This window comes from Trachurus japonicus, chromosome 21 (genome assembly GCF_045865225.1).
Source record: "Trachurus japonicus isolate A0001 chromosome 21, Traja_1.0".
Taxonomy (NCBI): Eukaryota; Metazoa; Chordata; class Actinopteri; order Carangiformes; family Carangidae; genus Trachurus; species Trachurus japonicus.
The window spans coordinates 33,000,378-33,022,915 of NC_140927.1; the positions used below are offsets into that span (position 1 = coordinate 33,000,378).

General features: G+C 42.2%; 1 protein-coding gene across 2 annotated transcripts; it reads left to right on the forward strand.

Moving 5' to 3' along the window:
• The first annotated feature begins 3,086 nt into the window (after positions 1-3,086).
• On the forward strand, positions 3,087-21,127 carry tbccd1 (TBCC domain containing 1). Of its 2 annotated transcripts, XM_085765755.1 has the most exons (10): positions 3,088-3,256; positions 4,366-4,430; positions 5,683-5,949; positions 7,368-7,529; positions 10,127-10,243; positions 11,503-11,752; positions 12,483-12,669; positions 14,755-15,282; positions 18,579-18,612; positions 20,840-21,127. In XM_085765755.1, exons 2-10 carry the CDS (start codon positions 4,368-4,370, stop codon positions 21,035-21,037), a joined length of 1,806 nt encoding a protein of 601 aa, XP_085621881.1. In that variant the 5' UTR covers positions 3,088-3,256; positions 4,366-4,367; the 3' UTR covers positions 21,038-21,127. The 2 variants fall into 2 exon arrangements, with proteins under 2 accessions (XP_085621882.1, XP_085621881.1); XM_085765756.1 differs by lacking the exon at positions 18,579-18,612 and having other exon boundaries at positions 3,087-3,256; positions 20,806-21,127.
• The last annotated feature ends 1,411 nt before the right edge of the window (positions 21,128-22,538 follow it).

A 22,538-nucleotide genomic window follows, 5' to 3' on the forward strand; every position in this document is an offset into this window, starting at 1 on the left:
GGAGAAGCCCCGCCCCCTCTGGATGACGTAGCGCCTCTCTGCCCCTGGCCACGCCCACATTTAAAGAGACACGCCACCCGCTTCGGTTTTTTGAATAACAGGAGAATGAAGGCTATAATGTCGCGTTCATGACATATCGATTACATCGTAATTATGAGCACCCGAGTGGGGAAAAACAACAACATTTAGGTCAGCCTCCGGGTGAAACATTAGGAGGACTACAGAATCAGAAATTAGAATCAGAAATGTTTGTATTGGCAAGAGCAGTAAAGGCCACAAAGTACAAACATAGTAATTAAAGCAGATATCAGTGGAATGTTTTTGTTAAAGGGATAGTTCACCCTAGAATGATATTTCGCTCATTATCTACTCACCCTCATGTTGACTAAGGGCTGGAAGAAGTTTCAGATTCCTCCGTGGCTTCTCTGAGTTACAGGGGGTCTTGGCGTAGCAGTGCATGTCCATATAACGGTTGCAAAGGGACACCGGAGCTCTTCGTAAAAAAACACACACAAAAAAACATCCAAATACCTCCATGCTGCTCGTATGTAATGTCCGTCTTGTGCTGAAGCCCCAAATTGCGTAATTGTCCCGAAAAAAATTAAATAAGTCTATATTTTAAGCTTGTTTGTAGCGGAAGCTTCTCGAAGCTCCTCTTCCTGGTCCGTCCAAATCTCGCGTGATTTGCGCCGGCGTCAGCATGCGTCAGTGCGGTTACTGCGAATCACGCGAGATTTGGACGGACCAGGAAGAGGAGCTTCGAGAAGCTTCCGCTACAAACAAGCTTAAAATATAGACTTATTTAATTTTTTTCGGGACAATTACGCAATTTGGGGCTTCAGCACAAGACGGACATTACATACGAGCATCATGGAGGTATTTGGATGTTTTTTTGTGTGTGTTTTTTTACGAAGAGCTCCGGTGTCCCTTTGCAACCGTTATATGGACATGCACTGCTATGCCGAGACCCCCTGTAACTCAGAGAAGCCACGGAGGAATCTGAAACTTCTTCCAGCCCTTAGTCAACATGAGGGTGAGTAGATAATGAGCGAAATATCATTCTAGGGTGAACTATCCCTTTAATATAAGTCCTAAATAGTCCTATTTTCCGTCAGCAATCACTTACATGAAGTATTTCAGCCTAAACACGAGTCTCTCCGTCACTCTGCTCTGCTGTAACCCGAGGAGAAAATTTTCCTTGTGGGATACAAGTGTTATCCAATGAGGGGAGAGAACGGCATGAAGGGCTGTGTGTGCAGCCAAGGGATGCGCGTGAATGTGGTGACGTAGCACGAGGACCAATTGATGCCTGACAAGGGCGGGGGCTGCTAACTCATGGTGCGTTCAAGGAAACTCGTACTTTGTGTTTTTCCTTCCTGTGAAGTCATACCAGTTCGATCTGGTACGAGTTCACGGGTCGGAAGTTACGAGTGGCCGTTATAGGGAACTTTCACAGACAACAGGACGGTAAAAACACGAGCTACGGGTTACCTGGAACGCTACCAAGTCGTAGTTGTGACTTGAAGCTGTAACTTACGGTTTCAAAAGCCTGCCTTGAACACAGCATTAGCCGAAACGGCCGTGCCACTGATATCTGCTTTAAATTAAATACAATAATAAAAATATAGTGGTGCAAAAAACATATATATGAAGAGTTAATTTGCAAAAGCAGATAACTCCGTTTTTTTTTTAATATTTGAAATTTTTTAATTATTAATTACACCAGGTGATATCAGTCAAACCAAAGTTGAGTGGCTTTGACCAAGGAGATGAGATGTATGTAAAGAATAATTCAAAAGCATCAGCTCATTTTTTTCAAAATGGCACTTATCTGCTTTTGCAAATGAACTCTTCATATATACTGTACAATTTTGGATTTAATGAAATGATATGATAATTATGATAAAATATTTTAATAATCCCTCAATGATGGCAATGATTTGCCATAGACAAACTGTTTGTAAAAATCACATCAAAAATAATAATGTTAATAGCAAAAGTGATCCACTCAAAATCCACAATGTTAACTAATTTAATAAGGTTCACACCGGACCCAGAGGTTTTTTTTGTGCTTTATTGACGTGAGATAAGCATAACAGAATTATCTAAGCACATAACATAGCATATGTTGACATTATGCATTATACAGAGAGATAGAGGTGGACAAAGCAGACAGGGGGATAATGAGAAAAGGAAACAAAAATGACAATGACAGTACAAATAATGACATTACCATAGACTGTAAAAAGAATGGACGTAGCGTCCGTGACGTCACCCATTGGTTTTGGGGAGTTGTTTTTGTGACTCAAATATGGCGGCCTGAACAGCGCCATGTTGGATTGGCCGGCCGAGAACCCGCCCACTGGCCTCGAAGCAGCTGTCCACGGAGCTGCTCGGACCTGTCACTCAACGTTTCCGCGCCCTAATTGGCCAGAGTCTTAACCTTATAACAGTAAAACGGCAGAGTCGGCAAAAAATTCACCCCCCTCAGAGTGTGTGTGGGGGTAGAAACTATCGATTGAGACGAAAAAACGTTCTGACACCAGGCTTTTAACATGTTTACTGAGGATGTAAAGTCGGCGATTTTAACATGGGGGTCTATGGGGAATGCTCCCTTCTGACACCAGCCCCCAGAGGAAGCCGGGGGGATTGCAGTTTGTTGAACGCGGAAGTGAGCTTCACTTCTCAGACCGACAACTGCCCCCTTGGACATTACATATAAGAAATATAAAACTAAAAAAAATAAACATTGCCAGATTTTGAGGAATCCATTTACATAGTAAAAAGTTCTTAAAGAGGGGCTATGTTGAATCTTTCAAAAATACAGTTCGTTTTCATAGCTTTTTTTATTTTGAATGTCTTTTATTGTAGTTGCATATTGGAGAATTTCTTGTGTGAAATGATCCAGGCTGGGTTTTGGAAAAAAAAAAAAACGCAGCCAGAGTTTGAAGGTTTGAACAAGCTGTGTCTGTTCTGTTCCCATTGTGCCTGAACGCAGCATATGAAGCGCGCCCCCGAGACCAGAGCTGCCTGCGTGCGCGCAACAGATGTCAGATCAGTCTGAGCTCAGAGGAGGCGCCAAATAGGAAGCTCCGATCTACAGATGTGAGTCTTGACTCTGCGGTGTCTCCGTGAACCACCGCGGACCGCAGACTGAACCAGAGACCAGAGACCGGGACCCGGCGGCTCCTTCTCCCCCGATGTGGGACTCGAACCTCGGATCCAGCTCGTGGCGGGAAGAGGACAAAGGCTGAAAGTAAGAGGTAAGAACCGAGCAGCAGCAGCAGTTAGCAGCAGTTAGCATCGGCGGCTAACGGCTGCTAAGTTACCGCTAGAGGGAGGGGAGGAGGGGGGGTTAGAGAGGTAAAGTTAACTTTGACAGGAAACAACAACACACAACTAACTAAATAACTAACTACAACAACCATAGAGTTAGTTAGTGTCTTTATTAGTTTATCACAGGTTTGTTTGTGAACTTAGCTTGAGTCAAACTTCTTTATTTTGATGCCTGACAGGTGCTGATGACGCTGTTGCCATGGGAGCGTCACAGCGTCACGTCACCTACTGTATTGTATGTTACAGGAAGTTTAACAATGGAGACGTAAACAAGAGTTTCTAATGTGTTTTCAGTCTGTTACACTTGATATCCAATATCTGTATTATGTGTTTGACTAGTGTTGTAGTCAAGATTACCAGACCTGAGACCGAGTCCAGACCAGGACCAGACCAAGACCAAGACGAGAGGAGACCAAGACCAGAGCAGACCAAGACCGAGACTAGAGCATAACAAAACCAAGACCAGACCAAGACTAGAGCATAACAAAACCAAGACCAAAGCAGACCAGGACCAAGACTAGACTAGACTAAGACCAAGACCCAGACCAAGACCAAGACCAGAGCATAACAAAACCAAGACCAGAGCAGACCAGGACTAGAGCAGACCAAGACCAGACCAGACCAGACCAAGACCAGACCAAGACTAGAGCATAACAAAACCAAGACCAGACCAAGACTAGATAAGAAAACCAAGACCAGAGCAGACCAGGACTAGAGCAGACCAAGACCAGACCAGACCAGACCAAGACTAGAGCATAACAAAACCAAGACCAGACCAAGACTAGATAAGAAAACCAAGACCAAAGCAGACCAGGACCAAGACTAGACTAGACCAAGACCAAGACCCAGACCCAGACCAAGACCAAGACCAGAGCAAACCAGACTAAGACCAAGACCAGACAAAGACCATTTGATGTGAAATCTGGGGACCTGTGTTTAAGAAAAAAACACCACTAGCCAGATTGAAGACGACGGGTTCTCTCTCTCTCCAGTAACACAACACCATGTGTGACTGTGTTTCCTCTGCAGACATGGAGGCCGACAGTGTGAGCGTGTGGCCGCGCATGGAGCCCTTCCTGCTGGGCGCTCTGCAGGTGGGTGGACTACTAATAACTTGTGTGTAATGTAATGATATTTGTTTGTTTGTTTATTAGATCCCCATTAGCTGCTGCACAAGACAGCAACTATTTCTTCCTGGGGTCAAAACATCTTACAAACATTTCTGTTTCAGAATTTAAAGGGACAACGAGGAGTTTTGGAAAAGCGAAGCGCAGGGATGTCACGATTACTTGTTTTCACAATTAAGTGCAGTATTAAACGCCACAATTAATTGATTGTAAAGATTCCTAAATACCGTCACTTTCCGAAAAAGATTATGTCGGAATCATATTGGCAGATGTGGTGCCAAATTAAAGGGAAATGCACAGATACTGGTCCATTTATCTAAAGTAACACTGAATTTGTAGGAATTTAAATGTTAGCGTGTCATTTGTAATTTGAAAAAAATGATTAAAATTAACTTAAACATTTGGTATAGATGGCAATTAATGACTTCAATATTTCAAACACGTCCCAGGGGGATTAATAACTGGTCCTATATTACAGTAAGAGATTACTAATGTAATTATATTTGACTATATTTGATTTTACACATTCATAGTGTTGTGAAATGCATTAATGCATAATATTGTGATAATCGTAATACTGTGTTTATTTCTCTGACAATAATCATACCAAGAAAATCTATAATCGTGACATCGCTAGCGAAGCGTTTCCACTCTACATTTATGAGCCTCCGCGCTCCGTGAAATTCTTTGACCGGCGCAAGACAGACTCATGTTTTCATTCATCAAGAATTAAAGTCAGAGGTTGGAAGACGATCACATACCGTCGTAGTTCCGACCATAAACGCGATTCGGCGGCGTTATTCTCATGACTCGCCACGAAACCGGAAGTAAGGAAACGCTGGTCGGCTCGCCCAGCATTTCCACCACCACTAATAATAACAAAATAACCATAGAGACAAAACCATAGATTTATAGAAAATGGAGCCATTAACAAGTGTGGGTAGCATAGATTCATCCACATTAACGTGAGACTTTTTTATAACCAAATAGAAACTCCTCGTTGTCCCTTTAACACAGAACATTCAACACATGTCATCATCATCATTCATACAGTGGACAACAGCAACACAAAACATAAAAAAAGCTCACATCTCATTTACAAACTGTTCTTAAAGTACAAAGAAACAGAAATCATGCATCATTTGTGACATACAACCGTCTCTGATGGTCAGAGAGTCCAGAGGATGTAGATAACTTAGTGGAGTCGGTGTTTTCCCAGGTGGCCCCCTCCTCCAAACTCAGCCTGCACTACCTCCGCAAGATGGCGTCGTACGTGCGGACGCGTGACGGCTGCTTCCCCGTGCTGGGCTGGGCCATGTGGAGGCACATCGCCTGTGGGAAGCTGCAGCTGCCCGAAGACCTGGCCTGGCTCTACTTCGAGACCTTCGACCTGCTGATAGGCCACGCCCCCGAGGAGCGGCTGGAGCGCGCCGAGACTCTGTCCCAGTGCTCGTCCAAGAGCGAGCTGGACCAGCAGAGGAACAAGGTCAGAGCAGGAGAGAACCTTTCATCTGGATCTAAATGATCTGGATTATGAAATCTCTTGTTTTTCCATCCAGGATCATGTAATCCATCTTTACTTTTATCCCATTTGTTCAAAGCTCAGTTGGATTGGATCAGTCTGATCCAAATACACACTTTTCAAGATGAACAAATCCGGATAATGAGTTTTAAATGTGACTGTGTGTCAGACTGAAGCTGATCTGTGAACAACAGGCAGAACAGCAGCATGGAGACACTCACAGTGTGTTTATCTGAAAATAATAGGCTGTTTCTATTTAGTTTTCTGAGCTGTTTTTGCTTCTTCAATATCTTTTAAACAACCAGACCTGATCTGACCCCCCAAAAAAAGCAAATTTACATTACTCAAATACATTGTGAATATTTTTAGTGTTTCAAATTAAAATTTCAAATTTCATTTAAATGTCCAGTAGTTGGGGGAAAAAAAACTACTGGAATAATCAAAAGTTTAATTTTATTTGCTTTATCACTGTAATGGTTTAAAAATATAAATCAATAAATGTTTATATACTATTAGGGCCACATTGAGAAAAAAACAAAACACAGACTTCAAGAATAAAGTCGTACATTTACGAGAATAAAGTCGTATATTTCCTACAAGAAAAAAGTCATAACATTACGTGAATAAAGTCATAAATTTACGACTTTATTCTCGAAGTTTGTGATTTTTTTATTTGTCAGTGTGGCCCTAATACTCCATCGTAATATACTACATGATAAATATTGTTTGTTTGAATTAAATTTAAATCCCATGTTGTTCCTGAATCCACCAAACTGCTGGATCAGAATAATCCTGATGTTCTGGATCAAAGTTTTCCCGATCCGACTAAAAAGTTCTGAACAACACAAACTGAGGGTTTGATCCAGGGATCCATAAAGGGATAGTAGCATTTTTTTAAAGTGGGGTTGTATGATCTACAAATAGCCCCTAAGTACTTTAATTGCAGTAGAAGACGCTCTGCACTCCTCCCGTTAGCAACGCCAGCCCATAATAGCCCTGCCCAGAGATTTACAACATACAGTGTTGTGAACAGACCCAAAGAAACGGCCTATTTCCACGGCCTAAAAGAGGTTTTACCTGAAAAAAGAATACATAGTTCCATTGTTCGCTATAATATAATTTTTTCCAGCCCTTATTTGGGCTTATTTGGAAAATGCTACTATCCCTTTAAAACCAAGACTGGATCACGTGATTTGATCTGATCTCAGGATCCGTTTTTAGTTTTGAAACAACTCATTTGACCCGATCTATTATCCAACATCTGATCAGATTACCTGTGAACAACTGGGACTTTGTTAGCAGACACTGTAATCCAACCCTCTCCTCCTCCTCCTCCTCCTCCTCCTCCTCCTCCTCCTCCTCCTCCTCCCCGTGTCCTCCAGCTGTCTGTGGACACGCTGCAGTTCCTCCTCTTCCTCTACATCCAGCAGCTGAACCGTGTGTCGCTACGCACCTCGCTGATCGGCGAGGAGTGGCCCAGCCTCCACCGGACCCGCTGCCCCTCGCCGTCGGACCGCGAGGCCAAGACCAGCTCCCAGAACAAGGTGCTGACTGGCTGTCCCTCTTAAAGGACAGAGTTATCATTATATACTGTATTTTAGACATTGTTCTGTAGGGACGTCACCGTTATAGGTTGTCTTGGTGCGATTACTGTCAGAGAAATAATCACAGTTATTTTATCAAATAATTGTTTTAACCCTCCTGTTGTCCTCCTGGGTCAACGAAGTGAAGGAAGGAAGGGAGGGAACCAGCGCAGGAATTTCACGAGGGCCACGAGGGCCATGGCCCTCGTGCCCGTCCGATTTGGCCTTGTGCCCTTGAAAAAAATATCTGCCCTAAGGCCACAGTGGCCTTGATGCCCCACCCGCACTGCCCCGGTTGATTTTGCGGTTTTCTCCGTTGCCCCTTTCCTATCAACACGGCTTTGACACCTGCGTCTTTGAAGAAAAAACAATGCGGATTTTAATGCCATTCTGGCAGCATCATCGGGGGTGGGTTTGATTCGAGCCTGGCATAAACCGCTCGGGCGGCTATAACAACAGTTTGACGACCAGTCTATCACCGGCCAACCAGGTGACTTCATCAAACACACCCCACCCGCCGAACCAATCATGTGGCTGGAAAAGAGCCGAGCCACAACATGTCAACACGTGCTAAGTGTTTGGGTTGCTACAGCCGTGTGCGTCAGCAGAGGAACACCGCCGGTAAAAAAAAAAAAAAAAAAAGAGTTTTGCCTCGGAAGAAAATGTGAAGGAGTCAAGGAGAACTCGGATGGCCGTGAAAAGATGCGTGGTGCGTCATTAACTCTGAAGTAACGCTAAACTTTCACAATGGAGACGCCAGACAGCTGGAGCAGACCGACGTCCGGCCGCGTTCACACAACAAACGGACGCGGTCACGGTGCGGCCGCTCTGCTGCTGCTGCTCAGCCCAGAGCGACTGTTCACACCGACACAAACGCACCGCACTCAGGCGTAAAGTTCAACTGTGCCGACCTGAACACTGCCCAGACCAAGGCAAGCTACCATACTAACATCTGTTTTATTTAGTATATGATACTGTTGTATAATGTTCATCATTACATCTGTCATGTTCAATTTTTGACAGGAAAAAACAAAAATCACAAATAACCCTCTGATAACTTAAAATCTCACTTGTGATAATAAGGGAATATTTAAGCTTGACCGAAAATAGTGATTTGAGTTATATTGTGATATAAATTGATGTCGACTGATATGAAAAAAAAATATCGTGATAGGATTTTTTCTCATATCGCCCAGTGCAATAGTGAACAAGTAAGATAGGAATTTCAAAACATAGCTGCATAGGACTGGACCCTTGTGCAAAAAATTAAATGCATAAATGAATTTAAAGTAGAACATTTCTGGTTTGCTTGAGCCCGTTTTATGTATTAATTTAACAGATAGCTACTGGTAGTTGGTAAATTCATTAAAGACGTGGATTTAAAATCATTGTTCTATTTTATGGCCTTGCTGTCCTGGCTTTTGGCCTTTGTGCCCTCAAAAAATTGACAACACGTAAGGCCAAGTGGCCCTGCCCCTAAAATGACGAAATTCCAGGCCTGGAGGGAACTGATTCCTTCAAGGAAGGAAGAAGAAGGAAGGATGAGGGAAGGAAGGAAGGAAGGGAGGGAACTGATTTGTTCAAAGAAGGAAGGATGAAGGGAAAGAAGGAAAGATGGGAGGAAAGAAGGAAGGGAAAAATGAATGAAAGATAGATGGAGGGAGGGAGCAGATTGGGTCAAAAAGGAAGGAAGGATGAAGGAAGGACGAAGGGAAAGATGGGAGGAAAGAAGGAAGGGAAAAATGAATGAAAGAAAGATGGAGGGAAGGAGGGAACAGATTGGGTCAATTGGGTCAAAAAGGAAGGAACGACGAAAGGAAGGAAGGAAGGAAGGAAAAATGGATTGTGGAAAGAAGGAAGGGAAAAAGGAAGGAAAGAAAGATGGAGGGAGGGAACAGATTCGTTCAAGGAAGGAAGAAGAAGGAAGGAAGAAGGGAAAGAAGGAAGGGAAAAGGGATTGTGGAAAGAAGGAAGGGAGAAAGGAAGGATGGAGGAAGGGAACAGATTGGGTCAGTTTGACCCAGAAGAACAACAGGAGTTAAACACTACGGATGTGTAAAATCAAATATAGTCCAAATATAATTGCATTACTAATTATATAAACAAAATATTTAAAGTATCTATTAATATAGGACCAGTTATTAATCCTTCAGAGGAAATGTTTGAGATATTCAAATGATTTTTGTAATCTTTTTTTTGTTTCTTACAAATGAAGCGCTAACATTTAAATTCCTACCAGTTCAGTGTTACATTAGGTAAATTGACATTAACATAATTTAAGCCAGTTACTGTGTATTTACCTTTACTACATGGCTACAAAGCCTGGCGCTTATCCGCAGCTGACGATTCACATCAGTTTTGGAAAGTGACGGTATTTACTGTATGTACCTTTACCATTAAATAATTCTGACCTTTAATACTGGGGATTAACTGTGATAACAAGTAAAGGTGACATCCCTAGTGTTCTGTTCTTCTGATTCAGTGAAAAACCGTTGACGTCGTGCAGTCCAAAGCTCGGCTCACAGTTGTTTTGGTTTGTCTGTGTTTGTGTTGTGCAGAACTGGGACGACCAGGCTCACCTGTCCTTCGTCCAGAGCCACCTGGCCGAGATCCTGGAGCTGCTGGTGGAGCCGGGGCAGCTGTCCCAGTCCGGACAGGCCCTGAGAGACTGCCAGGTGTGAGCTCAACATCTCTGTCACCACTAATCTTTCCACTTCATTAATTAATTCAGCGTCACATTGTCGGTGAGATGACGTCTCTTATTAAATCAGAGACAGGGATGAAACCTTTATTCTTAAGTTGAGTTGAGAGTCGGACTAAAACATTCCACAAATTCTCAGCACTGACGACTAAAAAAGGCTCCAAGACGCTGGATAAATACTTTATAATCTCTCATTACGTAACAGCTGCTGCATATTTTCTAGATGCAGTCACTTTTTATTACAGTTTTTCTCGATTGTTTACACACAATTTCTGGTTCTTGAGGCACAATGGCCTCAACATCTAACTCATGCACCAACCCCCTGAACCAAGTCTGCTAAACTACACAAGCACAATTCCTGCTTTACACTCAATTTGCAGTTCTATAACACACTTTTTTCAAAACACTACACACAATTCTCTGCATTTGGCACAATTTTCATGAAGAAAATCTCTTGTTTTCACGAGTAACACACTGTTATTCAAAATTCTATAGTTAGTTTAACTGGTTCTTATAAATGTCTAGTCATATGATGGTTTGTGTGTGTCATTTGAGACTAAAATTGCATTTTGAGTAGGGATGTCACAATTACTTGTTTTCACAATTAATCGCGGTATTAAGCGCCACAATTAATTGATCGCAAAGATTCCTAAATACCGTCACTTTCCGGAAAAGATTATGTTGGAACTGTATCAGCAGATGTGGCGCCAAAGTCAAGGTAAATGCACAGATACTGGTCCATTTATCTAAAGTAACGCTGAATTAGTAGGAATTTAAATGTTTGCGTGTCATTTGTATTGTAAAAAAATGATTAAAATAAACTTAATCAATTAATGACTTAAATACTATATTTCAAACACTTCCCCCGCCGGATTAATAACTGGTCCTATATTCAGAGATTAGATGCAATTACAGTATATTTTGACTGTATTTGATTTCACACATTCATGGTGTTTTGAAATGTACTGATGCATATTAATCGTGATAATCCGTGATAATTTCTCTGACAATAATCGTACCAAGGAAATCTGTAATCGTGACATCCCTAATTTTGAGAATAAATAACATTGTTTTGAATGTAAAGTTTCATAGGGGTTTTGCCCATTGTGTGTGTGTGTTTTTGGATTTGTGTGTAGAGTTCTGAGAGTATGAGGCATGCTTTCAGAAACTGTGTGTAAATAATCGAGAAAAACTGTAATTTCTGCCCTGTGTCTGTGTCTGGTGTGGGGTCAGATCTCCGTGGAGGCGGTGCGCAGCCTGGCTCTGCTGCTGGAGGGCTGGGCCGGTCCTGGTAAAGTGGTGCAGCCGGTCCACAGGCTGCTGACCCGGACCCCGCTGCAGACCCCGGCCGGGTTCTGCCCCCAGAGCCGCTGCTTCCCGCTGCACCAGCTGCTGTCCTGTCTGCAGCGCCGCCTCGGCCTCAACCCCTTCGGCATCACCGCCTGCCTGCACTCGGGCAAGAAGCTCGCCTGGGCCCAGCAAGGTGTGTGTGTGTGTGTGATGTAGGGGTGGGAGAAAAAATCGATTCACATAGATATCGCGATATCTTTGACGATTTTTTTTTTTTCAAAGATCGATTTTTTTTTTTTTTTTTCAATTCATTAATTAATTTTTAAAAATATTGTGCAATGTGCATTTGTTACTAGGGCTGGGACGATATGCTTTTCTCCCGATTTGATTCTTCTACGATTTTTTGGATGGCGATTCGATTTAAATTGCGATTCTACGATATTGCTGATTCTCTCGATTTTTAGTCTTTAGCATTTTTAACATTTATCTGCACACAAATACTGTAGAAGCCTATAAATTAACATACTCCATTATAAAGTGAACTTAAACCCTTTTCAAAACCTGTACTCTCTGTATGTAAAAAAGGCGAACAAATGCACATTGCACAATATAAAAAAAAAAAATCGATTTAAAAATCGTCAAAAAAGATATCGCAATATTTATGTGAATTGATTTTTTCTCCTACCCCTATTGTCCATGATGTTGAGTGTCAGCTGAGTGTCAACTGTTGTCATGGATACATTCATGCTCTCTTATGACGTAATCTCATGCATACTCCTCTCCCAATAATCGCAAAACAATAACGAATGGAAACGGGCATAAATTCACATTTGCTTTTTGCGCATTTTCACAAAATCCGCTCTTAAATTCGATACATTTGGATGGAAACCCAGTTTGTGACGGCCTGTGTGTGTGTGTTGCAGTGGAGGGGGCCATGAAGAGGGCTAAGATAGCCAGGAACACCCACATGGCCCCGGCCGGCAGTAAGATGGTGCTGATGTCCCAGGTGTTGAGACAGACGCTGGCCAAGACCTCGGACCGGCTGACGGGAGCCAACATCAAGATCCACCGCTGTTCAGACGCCTTCATCTACCTGCTCTCCCCCCTCAGGTCAACACACACTCACCACGGTTACCAAAAAAACTAACTATGGTCTTAATCCGACTAGAACTGGACAACTGAAGTTCATGTTAACTCGTTAGTCTGAGTCTGACTAAAACACCCAGATGATGTGATTAGAAACTGGTTTTCTTCTGCATGTATTGACCTCAATCTGACTGAAACTGGACTGTATACAGTATATATATATATAGATATAGATATATATAGTTGAGAACTCTTAAGTTAGTTATATCCAGTTATTTACTCGGTGACAGAAAAGTAAACTGGAAAAGGGTTTGTATTACAGTGTTTCTATGCAAGTATGGAATTTGATTTTATACACTCCCAGGTCTGGAAAAGTATGGAAAATGGAAAGTATTAGGGATGCACCGAAATGAAAGTTCTTGGCCGAAACAGAAAACCAAAAATGAGGAAACCAAGGCCGAAAACCAAAACACCAAAATAAATTATTATGTCAATTATTAGAACCGTAGCATTTATGGCTACGATGTGTACTAACTAGGGCTGTCAAACGATTAAAAATTTTAATCGCGATTAATCTCAAAATTTCCTGAGTTAGTCACAATTAATCGCATCTTTTTCTTTTTTGCTTGAAATAACAGCAATATGAATGGAAAGCATAAGAAACATCCAGATTAGGGTTGTACGGTATACCGGTACTAGAGTGGTACCGGGGTACTGACGCATTTAAAAAGGTACCATACTGCGCTTAGATGGGACCGGTACTTTCATTTTGCGCCGCCGGCAGCGGTGACGTCGCCGCGTGAAGTCGCCGCATTGTAATTTGAGCCGCGGCGAGCGAGTGAGCAGCCACAAACGAAGCAAGGTGCTGTTTTTATTACCGTTACAGCGCCACCTGTCCATGTGCCTGTGTTTATGTGTGTCTGTGTGTGTGTGCGTGCGCGCCGCGCGCGAGAGAGACGGCCGCCACAGACTCGTTAATTAATGCAAACAGCTGGTTGATAAGTCCGTTTTTACCGCGGATCACCACTGGCATGCTCTCTGTCTCTGTCTCTCTCTCTCTCTCCCTCTCTCTGTGAGTGAGTGAGTGAACAGCGCTACGCGGAGATGAATTAACGGAGCGATATTGCGTTGATGGGGGGGTGAGGGCTTGGTCTTGATTCTGTGGCGCTGCATATGGGAAACAATAGGTGTGTGTTTGTGTAAAATGAACGTTTGTGTTTCATTCTATAAACTACTGAGAACAATTTCTCCCAAAAATTACAGCTGGTCAAAATAACAAAAAAAGATGCAGTGTTTTCAGACCTCAAATAATGCAGTTGATAATCATTTTTAAACAGACAACTAATGATTTAATTTAGGAAGAGTTCAGTACTGATGCATATGTTATAGTTCTAAGATTTTCTATTAAAATAAAGTCAATAATGACATTTTTTATTTGGAAAAGTACCGAAAAGTATCGAAAAGTATCGAAAAACATGTTGGTACCGATACCGGTACTAAAATGTTGGTATCGTGACAACACTAATCCAGATCTGGACGTTTCTTATGCTTTCCATTCATTTTTTTCATTTAAAAATCAGCTGTCAGAGAGAGAGAGAGAGCAGCCTCATTTGGTGATAAGAAGAACAAGTTCTCTAGTGTAGGAACATGAGGAGAACGGTTTTCTTAAAGGAATAGTAGCATTTTTTTTAAAAGTGGGGTTGTATGAGGTTCAAATAAAAACTGTGTTTTTCCTGCACTTTGAGGGGCTGGAAAAAATTATATTATAGCGAACAATGGAACTGTGTATTTTTTTTCAGGTAAAACCTCTTTTAGGCCGTGAAAATAGGCCGTTTCTTTGGGTCTGTTCACAACACTGTATGTTGTAAATCTCAGGGCAGGGCTATTATGGGCTGGCGTTGCTAACGGGAGGAGTGCAGAGAGTCTTCTACTGCAATTAAAGTACTTAGGGGCTATTTGTAGATCATACAACCCCACTTAAAAAAAAAATGCTACTATCCCTTTAACATTATAAGACGGCGCCCCTAAATGTTCAGCTTGTGCTCCTAAAATGGTTGAGTTGCTGTGAGTGGCTTCACGTCTCCCTGTCCTCGTCCCCTCGTCCTCCAGGTCCGTCAGCCTGGACAAGTGTCGGGACAGCACGGTGGTTCTGGGTCCGGTGGAGACCAGCGTCCACGTCCACGGCTGCCACAACGTGCGCTTGGTGTGCGTGGCGGGCCGCGTGGCGGTGGGGGCGTCGTCGCGCTGCACGCTCCACGTGCTGACCCCCACGCGCCCGCTGCTGTTGCCCGGCAACACGGACATCACGCTGGGGCCCTTCCACACCTTCTACCCGTCGCTGGAGGACCACATGGCGAGCGTCGGCCTGGCCGTGGTGCCCAACGCCTGGGACCGGCCGCTGCTGCTCGCCGCCGACGGCAACCACCACGCCGCCGCCGCCGCCAACACGGACGCCGCTGTCGGCTACCGCCTGCTGCCGCCGCAGGAGTTCCACGCGCTGGTGGTCCCCTTCAGCATGGAGGGGGACAGCTGCGAGGTGCCGGGCGGGCTGCCCCCCCCCTACCAGGCCGCGCTGGACCACCAGCACAAGAGGATCCAGAGCTGGCAGAGGACGGTGACCGAGGCGCGGCTCAACAAGTCAGTCACCGTCACTGCTACACACTAGGGGTTGCATGACTTCAGATTTTTTTAAGTCGACTCTAATGTTATGAAAGTCGAGTCGACGTCGACTAGTCGCTGATGACGTCATTCATATTTTTCCCATCATAACTAAAGTTACAGGAGGAGGGAAATGCTCTGCAACAATCTGTATTCACTGACTGACAGCTCACGCACAGAAATTAGTCCACAGAACAGCAGCTTCATAAACAACAAACTGTAAATCAGTTTTTTTTTTTGTAACATGCACTCCTATGCAAGTGCAAAAAATAATAGGCTACTGTCCGTTAAACAATTAGGGAGGAAAACAACACACAGGCCTTGTCACCATCACAGCTCAGTCACAGTTTCACTCACAGTTTTTGTTTTTCCTGGTTGGTTGGTTGGTTGGTTGGTTGTTGTTGTGCGCGACGTAAAGCTGTCGATATGAGCGGAGTTCTTTTTTTTTTTTTTAATTGCCGGCCCGGACACACTGGCCGCGGAAGCGCAGCGCCTCACAGGCGCTTGGCTGGTGGCAGCAGCTTCTCCTGCTCTCTCCGCGTCGACCCATCTGTAGGGTACTTGGTTTTCCACACACACAGGTCTGTCTCTAGCGCTGTATGGATGGATGTGTGTCTTGTGTGCAGGCGCAACTGACAAATATTTACGGACAAGCAAACTTAATCATCATTTATTTTATTTTGAAAATTGACCGGATTCTCTCGCCTTTTCTGTGCCTGACTTCCTGTCTGGTACGACCTCGTTCTATCCAGCTTGACGGCGCTCGTATTTTTTTCATTCAGCGCACTCAGCTGTTGTTTCAAGCCGCTACTGTCACGTGATCAGCGACTAGTCGACTTTACTGCTCCACAATGACGTTTTGAGCTTGTCTGTGCAACCCCTACTACACACAACACCGCACACAGTATTCACAAGTTTCCGAACGTGATCTATGGTTGTACGTTTACGTTTCCATGGTTTTCAGTCGTTGTCATAGTTGCGGTAAACGCATGTATCTATTAACGCTGGCTTTTAAAGCAGTACTAAAGAACTTTCAGTTTTGGTTGAGTTTGGCGGTGCCTGTGGACCAAAGCGGTAGTGTTTTGCCTGAAGGAAGACTCCATTTCCCATGAACACTAGCGTGAAGCCCTGTAAATATCCTGCATTAAAATTAACAGAAGACATCAAAACTAAGTTTCTGTTTCCAGTGGATCATTTCAAAGTGAAAACACAAACATAATCCATTGCTAAAGTGCCGTTTTGCCTGTTCCCTCCTCGTTGTGACTCGCAAAAGTGAAAGTGAAAGTAAAGTGAGAGCAGGGTTCCTACCATGCTCCTCAAAGCTGCTTAGTGCCAGAGAAAGAGATACAGACCCCCTCAGGCCATGACAGAGGTGTCATTCAACTTGTTGTAAGTCGATGTATCATCACAAAAGTTATGAAAATATTTTATGAAGGTTGAAAAGTTCCTTAGTGTTGGTTTAACACGGATGTCAATTTGTGTGATATCCACTGTTAAAAGCTGCTGTGATGATCCATGCGTTTTACAGATTTTCATTGAAGAAGAAAAAAATCCATGCATTTACCGCGACTACCGAAACCATGGAAACGTAAAACATAAAATTCCACCAGAAGAGCAAAACCGGCTTACGTTTTTGACGTTCGGAAAAAGGTGGATACTATACAAAAATCTATCAACATTTTATTTATAGAGCTAGAATCTGCACCCTTAATCTGACTGAGCTCATCAGAAACTGCTGTTGTCATGGCAACATAAATTACATAAGTATAATAAATAGTAATAATAAATACATTTATTTATTTAGTTATTTCTACATTTCTACATTTATTTAGTTATTTATACATTTATATTTATTTAGGTATTTCCAAATCATTTTATTTCTACATTTATTTACTTATGCATTTCTACATTTATTTCTGTATTTCTGTGTCCATATGTCCATTAGTCTGACTAAATAAATAGAAATGTAGAAATAAATAAATGTAAAAATACAGAAATAGCCTTTTTCATTACTAAAATACTTTTTTTAATTTTATTTATGGGTTTTTTATTGATGTATTTAAATATATCTTTGGTCCTCCATATTTTAGCTGTAGATTTGTTTCCTGAGTCGAAGTGACAGAAGATTTGAGTTTGGTAACGTTCCACTGTTTCCATGGCGAGGGCTCGCGTCTCCACGGAAACAGTGGAATGTTACCGAACTCTGGTTTTGAAAAATTCCGCCGTTTCCACGGAGACCATTGTTCTGTGAACCAGTAACAGTTTCACTGCTGTTTAGGCCAAATCATATCATTTAAAAACAAAAGTAATTTTCATTTATTTTATTGACATTTTATTTGCCATGAGTTTACTGCAGAGCTGCACCGAGGCCATTTAAATAATAAAAGTTATTTATTGTTGTAAAAAACTGTAAAATATTAAGCCTCCAATAAGAATAAGAATGACTTTAGGCCTATATATTTAATTTGTCTGACAGCTCATCTGTCATTTGTACTAATACTGATTTATCTAAAATGTTTGAACCATATTTTAGGGAACATTATAAAAGTGTTTGTTTAGACCAAATCAAATCATTTAAAAACAAAAGTAATTTTCATTTATTTTATTGACATTTTATTTGCCATGAGTTCACTGCAGAGCTGCACTGAGGCCATTAAAATAATAAAAGTTATTTATTGTTAAACTGTAAAAACATTGAGCCTCTAATAACAATAAGAATGACTTTATTAATCCCCAAAGCGAAATTAATTTGCACCAATACAGATTTATCTAAAATGCTTGAACCATATTTTAGGGATCATTGTAAAATAGTTTGTTTATGTGAACATGAAGAATATCAGCCAGTTGATGATTACGTATACCGTTAAGACAGAGTCAGACTCAGAAGCGCCTATATTTTTTACATATTTTAGTTTGGTCATTGAGGTTTAATCAACTTTAAATGATGAGCATTAGACCGAGATAAAGAGAAAACTCTGTGTTATCTGTGTGTTTATTTAGTGCAGCTTCCTCTGATAAAACCATTTCTCCTCCTGTGGTGTTGCTGCTGCTGCTGCTGCTGCTGCTGCTGCTGCTGCTGTCAGTGGAAAGTTTCTTCCACAGATCAATCAGCTGCAGATATGATGCGTTCATTAGTGTCAGAAAACTGGCTGCAGGCTGCGACTCTCCACCACCCATTGATTTCTATATTAGGATATGATCACACACACACACACGTCCGGCCTCGGCCTCGTGCCCCCGTTCACCTCGAGTTGTTTCTGTTTGTTTTGTTGAAGGGAGCAGAAGCGTCAGTTCCAGGAGTTGGAGGAGGTGAAGTTCCACGAAAAACCAAAACACCGAAATAAATTATTATGTCAATTATTAGAACCGTAGCATTTATGGCTACGATGTGTACTAACTAGGGCTGTCAAACGATTCAAATTTTCAATCGCAATTAATCTCAAAATTTCCTGAGTTAATTGCAATTAACCGCATCTTTTTCTTTTTTGCTTGAAATAACAGCAATATGAATGGAAAGCATAAGAAACATCCAGATCTGGACGTTTCTTATGCTTTCCCAGGGTTCTTACGGATCCTTAAAAAGTCTTAAAAGGCATTGAATTCATTAATCTAAAAACAAGGCCTTAATTGGCATTAAATGTCTTGAATCAATTTTTCAAAAGTCTTAAAAATGTTAACACATGGTAAGTGGTATTTTATGGTTGTAATTAGTCTCAAATCTCAAAATAATTGGTAACATTTCGACATAGAGAAGTTAGTGGCGGCCGTCAACGCTAAATTTCTCACCGCCACCAGCTCACGAGTCAGTGTTTTTTTTTTTTTTCCGGACTTTTTATGCATTTATTTTGAAAGGACAGCTGGAAAGAGACACAATCCAATGTTCATGTAGCAGTCACTTTACCTTGGATCACATAGGAAAGTGGGTCAAATTGTCCCTAACCTTATAGTCTACTTGCCAACAATGAGTACCCGGAAATGTTGAGTACCCCAAAGTTTTATGTTAGAAATAGATAGTATGGGTCCCCAGTATTCAGAAACTGCCGGATGCTAACTTATATATATTGGGCAATTAGCATAACAGACATAATTAGCATAAATTAGCATAATTGCCTATATGGACAATATTTCAACAAAATTGACTTGGCTGATCTGGGCAATATTAGTGTGGTTTTAGGGGTTATTGATGATGCTGAATCCATTTCTGACATTTTCAAAATCCAAAATGGCTGTCTAAACCGAAAGTGACCAGATTTTGAAACCCATCAAAATCGGCCCACTGGCGGTTAAAATCTGGTCACTTTCGGTTTAGACAGCCATTTTGAATTTTGAATGTCAGAAATGGATTCAGCATCATCAATAACCCCTAAAACCACTCCAATATTGCCCAGATCAGCCAAGTCAATTTTGTTGAAATATTGCCCATATAGGCAATTATGCTAATTTATGCTAATTATGTCTGTTATGCTAATTGCCCAATATATATAAGTTAGCATCCGGCAGTTTCTGAATACTGGGGACCCATACTATCTATTTCTAACATAAAACTTTGGGGTACTCAACATTTCCGGGTTCACAATGGGGCCCTATGGGCTGGCAAGTAGACTATTATGTAATTGACCCTTCGCCAACTCCTCCCACAAACGGCTATTGTCCAATCCTACGTTAGCAACCGTAACTATAGGCCTGGCAAGCTTTCCGCAGTGAGGCATTACGTTTGCTTTTGTGGACACATTTTGAGACTAGGACGAAAAACATTTGTTTGTAGAGAAGGATGTTGCTGCTGCTGCTGCTACTACGGTGGTGGCGGCGGCGGCAGCAGCAATATAGAGATGTTCAGATACGAGCGGACTTTTTTTTCGACTTGAGCAAGTGTAAATATGGGGTTAACCATATGTTCACCTCCGAAATGACAGCTGTACTTTTACGGCTTTTACCTGCATGGGCTGTTAGGCGAGGGATCCTCCAGGCAGGGACTGCTTTCACTGACTGATACAGCGGTGGGAGAAAACAAAACAGCAGCGAAAGCTGTATGTGGTTCACAATTGCCCAAAAACTTGCAGTTTGACAACGTTTCATGACCAGTGAGATGACGTAAGTCTTCGTGGGTTGATAGACGGTAAAATGACCAGTCCTTACTGCTGCTCTGTACATTGTCCAGTCGTGTCGTTGAACAGATGTTTTATCCTCCTGCGCGAGTCACGTCACTGAAAACTCTGAATGATCTTTGTGACTTCTTCTCTCTATTATCTCAGAACAGTTTATCCAGACATTTGCTGATATTTCCTTTGAAATCGATACCAAATATTGCCAGGAGCATGGCTGGGAGTGAAAGCTTGCCCGGCGTAGCAACAGTAACCAAGGGGGCGGGGCTTACGCGAAGGGTCAATTGATGTGGTGTTTTTTTCTTTTTTCTGCATTTGTGTTTATTATGAAGTCGGTCTTAAATTTCATTTCAAGTGGCTTTAACTCTGAGTTGTTTCTGTTTGTTTTGTTTTGTTGAAGGGAGCAGAAGCGCCAGTTCCAGGAGTTGGTGGAGGTGAAGTTCCACGAGTGGCTCCTGCAGACGGGGAACAGAGCGGAGCTGGACAGCCTCATCCCCAACACCATCGCCTCCCTGAAGGACGCCGCCGCCGCCAACGGGCCGCCCGAGGCCGAGACGACGCAGGGAGAGGGAGACGGCAAACACATGAGGAACGGAGGAGCGGCAGTGAGACAGTCGCCCATGGCCTGTTGAGTTCAGGACTCGGTGTTAAAGACACGAGAGTTGTTACTGTACGGTGCGTTTGTGGTCCATCGGAGTCTGGAGCTGCTGATTCAGCCTCAACAACAAGGACTTGAGTCCGTCTGGAGGCGAGGCAGCTGCTGTTTTTAAAGGGTTTAAAGTCTGGGAGTGGATCGGCATGTTGAAAAACCACTCTGTACAGGGAGGGGTTAAAAAAACACACACACACAAAGGGACCAGATTCTGTCCGGTGTGATGTTTTTTTGGAGACGTATAATCTAGATTTGGTCAAACAGGAAGTGGAAACAGCTGAGATGAAGAGATGAACTGTCACAGGTGTAAAAACCACCGGCTGCTCCGTCCAGGGCCGTTGTATAGGGGAGAAAGGTGGGGCCCATAAAAAACCCCAGTCGTCTAATCTTTGTATGACTGATTTATTCTGCGTAATACCCTGACCAATACTCATAGTACACTGTAAAAACTCAACATCTTTCCAAGAATATTTGTCTTATTTCTTGTCCAAATGTCTCATTTCTAGTCAAAACTAATCTCTTTCCACTTAAAATAAGACTCATTACCTAAAAATTAACTTGTTTTTAGATAATTTTCACTTAAATTCACAATAAATAGAAAAATCTGCCAGTGAAAGTAAGTTTTTTTGTGTTTGTAATGAGGAAGAAAAACTTGCTCCACTATCAGATTTTTTCTACTTATTCCAAGTGAAAATCTGCTTGAAAGAAGTAAAAAGTGTCTAAAAACAAGCTGCTTTTAATATGATGAGTCTTATTTTAAGTATAATGAGATTTGTTTTGACTAGAAATTACATTTTGACTAGAAATAAGACAAATATTCTTGGTAAGATACTTGAGTTTTTGCAGTGTAATGCTGCATTAGCATCAAAACAAAGAAGGCTAAATAAAAAACGATAATACATACGTAGTCTAAGAAAAAAAAAAAAGGAAAAGTTAGGGGGAGGGGCCCACTTTAGTATTCTTTAAGGGGGCCCAGAATTCCTAGCAACGGCCCTGGCTCTGTCACTAAGGGCCGAGAACATGAGCAGCTAAAGGGTTAATAATAAGTATAGAGTGTAAATAAATAAATGAATAAATAAATGCAGCACTTTGGGTGTTCAGGTGGTGTCAGTGAACGCACCGTCACTGACTCTGGGTCTGTTGTTAGAATATACAAACAACAGTGAGTCATTTTCCACTGTGGAGGAAAATGAATGAATATTAAAGGGACAGTTCAACATTTTGGCAGATTGTCCCATTGCCATAATAATCCCTATAGTCATAGCAGTATAGGTTCGTTACCTTTAATTGTCGGTGCAAGCTATTTTTTAAAACGGTGGAGCAGAGCCGTGAGCTGCTCAGAGCTACGCTACGGAGGCTCATTATGGGATTTCTTGGTTTCCCTCATCATCAAACTCATCAAATACACAATCCAACAACTCCACAACGCTCTGGTGGACAAGTTGTGAGCTGCACATTCACCACGCTATGAGATAATAACA